The sequence below is a fragment of the Opisthocomus hoazin genome, chromosome 1 (genome assembly GCF_030867145.1).
Source record: "Opisthocomus hoazin isolate bOpiHoa1 chromosome 1, bOpiHoa1.hap1, whole genome shotgun sequence".
NCBI lineage: Eukaryota > Metazoa > Chordata > Aves > Opisthocomiformes > Opisthocomidae > Opisthocomus > Opisthocomus hoazin.
In genome coordinates, this window is record NC_134414.1 from 109,337,809 (window position 1) to 109,346,476 (window position 8,668).

An 8,668-nucleotide genomic window follows, 5' to 3' on the forward strand; every position below is an offset into this window, starting at 1 on the left:
AAATATTACATGTAAGTGGGACTTCTATCTTTTCTCTATCTTTTATATGCCAACAAGCTGGCATATTTAGCACTGCAGTGCTCTATTTTTTTGCATTTACTTTCTGTTTTAGAAGATATATAAATGGCAAGAAAAGAAATAGAGGCATGAGAGTTCAAATGAATAGCAGGAGACTAGCATTTCAACATCTACCTAATTATATCCTAAATTGATCTTTTACAGTGTAACAAATTAGTTCTTGTCTTAACATATGGAGTACGACTTTATAACACAGCATCCTAGTTTATGCCTAATTTTTTATTTTCCATGTTAAGGTACATGCAGAGGTCGGGCTGAATATTTCATGCATGTAATTCGTAGCCATATGAATTTGTTCAAAGAATCCACTGTTACATGACTGGTTTTTTTCCTAGATTTTAGCTGAGGTTTCTGTTGCTCTGACTTTTCCAAATTTCTTCACTTGATGTTTTCCAGGATTGTCTGCTGGTCACATTACACAAGAACTCTCAAATGAACAGTTCACCTGCTCTCCGTAATTATTATGTTTAACTTTTTTATAATTAAAATGATGTTTTGCTTAAGTATATGTTTATATATGGATAGCTCTAATAGGTCTTCACTTGGAGAGCCAATGCTTTCCATTGCCTTAGAGTCCATCATAGGGTAATTGCCGTGTTTGCTTTTGCACAGGACAACAATTTGCTACATAGCTTAAACCCCCATTCTGTAGACCTGACTGTGCATATCATTTAAGCGTGTGGATATCTCCAGAAGCCGGCCTTCTCCTGTAACACTTGGTAGAGCACCAGAAATGTGTAAAGCTGTATATGTGTACAGGTATTAGCAAGACTGAGGTCTCATATTTTTCCTTGCTACCTCTTAAATGGTCTTTTGCAGCTTTTATTATCCTCTGCAGAACCGTTTCAGGTTCAGAGTTATTTTATCATTTTGATTTGCTTTGTTCCTTGACCCTGTCACTGCAACACTTCCCTTGCAGGGTCAGAACAAAAGCATTTTTGGGGCAGAGGCCCTGTGGTGGGGAGCGGGGCTCTGCTTTCCCCCTGGCAGTTTGCCACTGAGCCGAGACAGAATATTCTTGCTTGTTCAGTGCAACAGCTTCAGTAACTGCGCCAGTGCACACGTAGGTCTCCCTACCAAGACCAGTCCGCTTCCTCAGTACAGACAAACCTGCAGACAATAACTAAAGCTAAGGGTAGGGCTTTCTTTTTGTTTCCTTTTTTTTTTTTTTTTTAAAATAAGCCACTTCAGTGCAAAGCACTTTTCTCAGAAGGTACATTTATCCTAAGTGGCTCTTGCTGGGTTACACACACCCTGTCCTTTCTCTCGCTTTGGAAAGTTGTTCCACTTGATTGCTCAGTTTGCCTCTTTGAGCCAGTGGCGGCAGGGGAATTATAAACGCGATGAAGGCGCAGCCAAGTCCCAGGTAGAGCGTGCCAGATTTAAGCTGATTTAAAGTTGTGCAGACTGACTCTGAAACTTTCTTTGCACAAGGGGCAACTACTTTGGGAAAAAGTTGCTCATTTTTTGCCAGCAGCGTGTGCCTGGCTCACGGAACCTGCTGAGCTGTGCTCACCTTGCAAAGGCAGCATGGTTGGAGGTGCCTTGCAGATTGCTGGGCTGCTTGTTGGAGGCATTGGCATGATCGGGACGTTCGCTGTCACGGGCATGCCTCAGTGGAGGGTGTCTGCCTTCATCGAGAACAACATCATCGTATTTGAGACCATTTGGGAAGGCCTGTGGATGCACTGCATCAGGCAAGCCAATATCAGGACACAGTGTAAGGTCTATGACTCTGTGCTGGCCCTCTCGCCGGACCTGCAGGCGTCCAGAGGCCTGATGTGTGCTGGGTCGGCGCTCTCGTTCCTCGCTTTCATGGTTGCCATCACTGGGATGAAGTGCACGCGGTGCGCGCAGAGCAGCTGGCAAGCCAAGGGCTATATTATTCTGACGGCTGGGCTCCTCTTCATCCTCTCAGGTGCCATCGAGCTCATTCCAGTCTGCTGGGTTGCCAGCACCATCATCAGTGACTTCTACAACCCTGTGGTCAACTTTGCACAGAAAAGGGAGCTTGGAGAGGCCCTCTACCTGGGCTGGGTTGCTGCCTTCTGCCTCGTTGTTGCCGGAGCCATATTCTGTTGCTTTTGCCGCTGTTGTGAGAAAACCAGTAGCTACGGATACTCCGTGCCAGCCCACAACCCCGCTCACAGCCAGAATCTCCACAGGAAGACTGAAAGCTCATATTCCATAAGTCAGTATGTCTAGATACCTCCTGCCTTTTCCTGTTTTTGAAGCATTCAGCCTGCCTGTCTGGATTTCAGCTTCTGCACAAAAGGGCAGCCAGCAAGCCGCTTTTGCTTTCTGCCCTGTAACTGCTGCTGTTGGGACTGTGTTTTGGAGCTGCAGATACCCCTGGCGAGCTCTGCTGTGGCTAATGCTGCAGCACGGACATTTTTAATGCGTGGAGAGGTGAATGCTTGATATCGTTTTAATAGTAACTTGGAATAGCTTTTGGGTTGTGTGGCTCTGCTTTGGGTTGCGTTTTCTGTGTAAAACAGTAAAAAAGGGCTGTGATATGAAATTCTGGTCTATGGAAAAGAAGAGGGGAGGTAACCAGCTGTTTGTTTGGTTTTTTTTTCCTGCCTGGGAAGGAGAGGATAACAGTGAATAAGGACAAGATAATAATGGTTTAAAAGAAAAACATTCACTAAGGGATTGATTTCCTGTAGGCTTAATGGAAGGTTGCACAAAGAATTTATTCAGCAGAGGAAGGTAAGCTGAAATATATGAAAAATATCCCTTATTTCAGATAATAAACATAGCTCTATGTTCATCTTAAATATCAGTTTTTTGGTGAAAGTGAATATTTCTTTGGTAATCCATATAGGTCAAACTCATTCACATCCTTCTTTCTAGAAGCAGCAGTATTCCCCTGCAAGTTCCTCACCGTTTACAACGTTTTGCAATATTGCACAGATCCCAAGCACTTTCGTGGTCTCCTGCCGCAGGACTCTGTGATAGATGTATTTTTAAATAAGGGTCTTTTGTACAATCAGGCTGATATTTTTGCTGAGACCCACTCACACCAGCAGAGTTTATAGGCATAAAGAACATAAAAAATGATAGTATTTTCTCACATTAAAACAAGTTAACAATATTTTTAATAAGATCATGTACCTATGAGATGCAACAAAGTAAAGAAACCAATTCTACTGAGAAATACACAGTTCCATACAAATTAATTCAATAAATTACCCAAAGTAAACAATAGTAGTATTATTTTAACAGAATTTTGTAACTAATGAATAAGGTGTAACTCCAGACCCACAGAAATTAATCGAATTTTGCCTTTGACAGAACTGGGAATAGAATTCAATTTGTGATGTTTAATGGAGAACAACATTCTTGTTCTAGAGTTTGATTGACTGTTTGAAATATTTTACAGAAAGTTTATTACATGATCTGTAGTTCTCTAGTAAATTCCCTGGGCTATTACTATTTGAAAGTTTGGAAGCAAATTCTTCACTTCATAAGCTGCAATTCTGAACAAGCTACAAGACATCAAAATCTGCTCTAGAACTCTCTTCACAGTGCTTATAAGATACACAGTAAGATGCGCTTGATTATGTAATTTTATTTTTCCTCTTTGTTTTCAAGCAAATTATTTCTACATATGTACATGTGTAATGTGCATGACCTTTCTGTAATATAGTAGTGTGTGGCTGTATTTCCTTTGTATTCCTTCATTGATGTTTATATGCCAGTCTGGTCTCTCTTTTGGGGTGAAGAAAGTGGAAGAGAAAACCTGTCGTTAGTGGCACTTTGTGAATATCCTACACAGAATTCACAACTGGAACACCAGGGTTTATGGCAATGTCTATTATAAAGTCACCTGCCTAGTTCATCCCTCTCAAGGCAGGTACAGGATCTCACTCAGAAAACTGCATGTATACTATTGGTGCACTGTAGTTACCTCTGCTGTCACAACACAGAGTGACTCACATGATATTCATCTATAGGTCTGAGGTAAGCCTCAATGAAAAGTCAGATAAGCATGATGTCTCTGTAAAAGCCCTGTGTACATCAAACACTGCTACTGCATTGGATAGTATTATTTGTTCCTGATAAAGCACACGCTGATCTAGTTGTACAAACAAAAGAAGATACAAGAAGACTGTAAGAAGACATTCAGAACTATCCACAGGACTAATAGGAACACAAGTTCAATGGACTGTGGGTGGGACGCTGAAGTTTTTGAAAATCTCCCTTAGAGATCCTATATATCCTGCAAAAGGTTCACCTTGTTGTAACATATACATATTCCCCCTGAAGTACCCCACATGCAGGTCCAGCCATTTCCTTTAAATTGTATCATCTCACCCTTATACCATATCTTCAAGAGGACTGAAATGAAAGATTTGACTTAGACAGAGCTGGCCTCCCTCAGGTTTGTGCATTAAATAAACCCCGAGTAATCTGAGCAGAGGGTCTCGTCTAAGGGCACATATCCAAGCACAAAACAACTGCCTGAAGCAATGAACTTTCAAATATTGTATCCTGTAATTTAGAACTCATTTTCGTGCTTACAGACAAGAAAAATTGTTTGGTAAATAAGCAGCATTGCCTCCATAAATGAAACCAAGAGTGTCTAGCTTGTTCCCCTTTGCCCTGCACTTTGGGCACTTGCACGCATTCCTGCAATGTAAAATGGATGTGGAGCCTTTCCAGGTCCACCTGGTGCCCTCTGTGCTGTGTGAATGAATGTGCAACTTGCAGGTCAGAGGAGAGTAATGCTCATTTAACTCAGGTGAGCTAAGGTTCAAAATTTCAATCACCAGTCCGTGACCGAGCAACTGTACTTTCATTTATAATGAACCCCTTCTGAAATTCTCCCACTGCTGCTGTAAATGTGTGGAGGTCTAGAGGGTAGAGCTGCCACCTGCATTACTGGGCACTACTCCCATTAGAGCTAGACAGTGAAGTGGTAAACACATGGGTGGCACCAGAACTTCAGTTTCAGGACCTGTTTTGTGTGGGCAAGACAGTGCCCTAGCAGAGCCTGAGTCTTCGACTTTGTCTGCAGCTCTACCATGGATCAATGCCTAGGCAGGAAGGCAAGCTGGCCCCTTGCTAACCATGCTGCCTCCTCACTCATCCCACTGCCCCATGGAGCTGGTGGCCACAATACTGTCCTGCAAAGTCTCAGCAAGGAACCGACACCTAAGGGATGTAGGCCATTGGTGGTCCTAAATAAGTGTTGCTTGACAAATTAGAAGGCTGATGCCAACTAGTTTATCTAGGTACCATCAAAAGTCTAATCAACACCACCAGTTCCTTTCACTAGTGGGGGTTGGTCCATGTAGGGCCAAAGAGGACAAAGAAAGTAGAAGACAGTATGAGTGGAGTTCAGTCTTCAAAAGGTGATATCCGTTAACTACTCCATTGCTCTTCTCAATGAATAAATACGCCAGAATTATTCCTGAGAGACGTTTGTGCAATAAAAACTTCCAGAGGTGGCTACTCTGCAGTGTCCTTATCAATCTATCCCAGTACTTAAATAGAATTTTCATTAAAAAATGTTTTCATGAAGCTTAAACTAAATCTCTCCACTGCAGGCTAAGGCTGCCCGATTATTTCTTGTCCCATCAGCAGCAGGCAGAGAAAACAGACTACTGCTTTGCTTTAAAGCAGGCAGCCTTTTCCATATTTCAGGACTGTTACCATCTGACCTCTTGAACCTTTCTTGCTTAGCTTAATCATCGCTAATCCTTTCCTCACTGGCATGCTCGTTAAATTTCTCCCCATACTTGTTTACCTCCTCTGGCTGTTTTTGACTGCTCCACCTCTCTCTTTAAGTTTGATGCCCAAAGCTGGACAAAGAATCCCAGAAGAAGCCTCACCACTGCTGAGCACACTGAACCTACTTATTGCAGGCTATCATAGCATGGGACAAAAGATTCGCAAAACCAAGTGAATACCTTCCTTGAATACGTTAAATGAATTGCCATTTTATTATTCCAGGCCTCAAGATCACCAGCTTTACTGCGCTACGGGACTGAATCATTGACAGTACATTGACCAGCTGGGTGCCTAATGCAAATTTCCTTGCTGCAGTTCCTGCTTTATTGCTAGATCCCTGAGGGTAATAAGATGGGACCCCAGAGAAATCTTTGGCTCCAACAGCAGCCGAAATAGATGTCTGGAAATAGGGACATGATATCTCTCCTTCCAATATATCCTTTTGTTGCTTTGCTTACTCACAGACTCTGCATCCACATTACACCATTTTTACTCTCCTCCATCCCTTCAGAGTGTCTGTTAATTTCCCACTGCTGTGTCAGATGCTTTAATAAGGTCCAAATGGATTAGATTTTTCTCAACTTTTATTTTCTGGAAAATGTTATCAAACAAAATCTGAATCTATTTTTGCTAAGACCATGCTGCATTTTATTTAGCTTTCCAGTTCCAGGTATTTATTCTGTTCTTCTTAATAGGTTTTAAATCGTCTTATACTATTAGATTCTGCCTAATGGGTTTCTAGTTGTGCACATGGTTTTCTACACCCCTGCTCATTCCCTTAGTTTTGCTGTTTTCCAGGCACATAATATGACTCCTGATTTGACACTTATGCTAACAGTCCTTGCTACCAGATTTGGAACTGAACATGCTGAATTTCCTTCAGTGGAAATTACTCTCTTACTTCAGTTTATGCTCATAAATATTCAAAGGTTTTGTATACCTTGGATACAGTATTGTAATTCTGTCGTGCTCTTCTTCTATATCCCTGTCATTACTTAAATTCAGAGAAGGAAGGCTAACTACCCTTCTTAAACCTGTACTCACAGTCTAGCATGCCCCTTCCCTTGTTCTTCTGTTTTATTTGTATGTTTGTAGCACCTTTTATTATTTTATTTTTTGAAAAGCTCATCTTGGATTGACTTTTATTGAGTCTCATTCACCCCTTACATTTTCTGACCTCTTAGATGTATTTTCTTTGCTGATTGGTTACATTTTCTGTTCTTCTTTTCTAAAAAATACCTTCTCTGTGGAGTTATTCATCCATTTGAGTATTGACATTACTCCTACAAGTTTCTCCTTTCCTTCCCCATGGGATGCACCTTCCAGGCACTTCTAAGGAATATTTAAGCCTCATCCACATTCACGTCCCTAAGATTTTCAGTCTAATTAATAAAGAATAATGTGATCAGGATCTGAGGTGTTCTCCTTCAGGGCTCCAGGCACTTTCACCTCATTGACAATGGTCTTCTGCAGAGACACAGATCCTCTCATCTTAATGATCCTTCACATACCATTTCCCACCTCACAATGTGAGCCCTGTTCCAACACAAAAGCATCAGATTTGCTGAGGCCTTTTCCTCCTCCATTTTATACTTGTTTTTAAGTCAGTTTGCATGTCACATTGTTTTCTATCTTTTTTCCTTTCCCTTCCCTAACTTACAGCCCCTTAACTCCCAACGCATGGTTGGCAGAAATAGTTATTAGACATTCCTCCTTCTTCTGAAGTGTTGCGCTCTGTGCACGTTTCAGATCTGGTGTGAAAGCAGCTACTGCTTGATCACGGACCAAGAAGTTCATATTTTGACTGGCTACACAGTAGGCTGCAATTTGGAACAGCACTGGAATGTCCCTGAGGGGAAGCCGTGTGCCCACACTGGTGAATCATTTGTGCCCTTGCAGGCTGTGGGCTGTCACTGTGCAGAGACACATCAGCCCCAAAATTACAGTGAGAGCGGTGCATCCTTGGAGCTGCTATGATTCGTGGTGCTGGAGAGGGTGTTCTGAGACAAGTGACAAAAATTAATTGCTTCCTGTAAATTACTCCTGCTTTGGTCTCTGTGCCAGCACAAACCCAAAGTGATTTGTGACTTCCAGGGAGAGGTTCTTTTGTGTGAGTGCAGGGACAGCTGGGTGGCTGGGCAGGGTTTCCCTTCTCCTCTGCATCTTCTCCTCTTCCTCTGAAGGGGAAGCGAGGTCAATCTGGAGACGAACTTTGCCAGCTACGCAGGCCCAGTGGGCGGGGGCTATGATGCCCCTTCCTTACCAGCCGGGGAAAGTCAGCCAGGATGTCCCAGGGAAGAGGTGAATCCCAGTCCTAAGGATGGAGGAGTAATGAAACATCCTGGCCAGGAGCACAGAGGTTTGATACTGGACTCTGGATTTGGGTAGAGGGTGAAGGGGGAAAATGTGGGAGTAGGGGGAATGACCCTGCCGCGGGCTGAAATGCTGGATTTGGGGGTGTCGCTGGGTGCACAAAGTTGGGGCTAGTGGTGGTAGAGCTCCTGCTGCTAGGGCTTGTTTTGGAGTTGGAAATTAACAGTGTGGTTAGCTATGCTCAGTAGGCAGGGTTTAAGAGAGGACAAAAAGTCAGTGGGACAAGGCTGGACAGGCAGGAGCCCAAATTATGACTGAGAAAGATAGGAGAAATGCCTGTTCTTCAAAGTTGGAGAATTACTTGTTTAGTTACCTGCTCTGCTTTGTTACTGGAAAGCTAGTTCGAGGGTATGTTTTACTGCACTCCAAAAGCAATCCTTCTTAGGCTTCTGAGCCTGAGAGCTTGATTCTAACAGTATCAGGTAGTCCAATAAAAGCTATTACCTCTTTCTGCAAACCTTGTGTCTTGTCTGTCTTT

At 42.7% G+C, this 8,668-nt stretch overlaps 1 protein-coding gene across 1 annotated transcript; it reads left to right on the forward strand.

The window, feature by feature from the left end:
* The first annotated feature begins 1,608 nt into the window (after positions 1-1,608).
* On the forward strand, positions 1,609-2,283 carry LOC104328338 (claudin-8-like). The gene has a single exon (XM_009933352.2). It carries the CDS (start codon positions 1,609-1,611, stop codon positions 2,281-2,283), a length of 675 nt encoding a protein of 224 aa, XP_009931654.2.
* Positions 2,284-8,668: the final 6,385 nt, after the last annotated feature.

Coding starts and splice junctions, on each gene's coding strand:
- LOC104328338 (XM_009933352.2), top strand. CDS start 1,609: ATGGTTGGAGGTGCCTTGCAGATTGCTGGGCTGCTTGTTGGAGGCATT.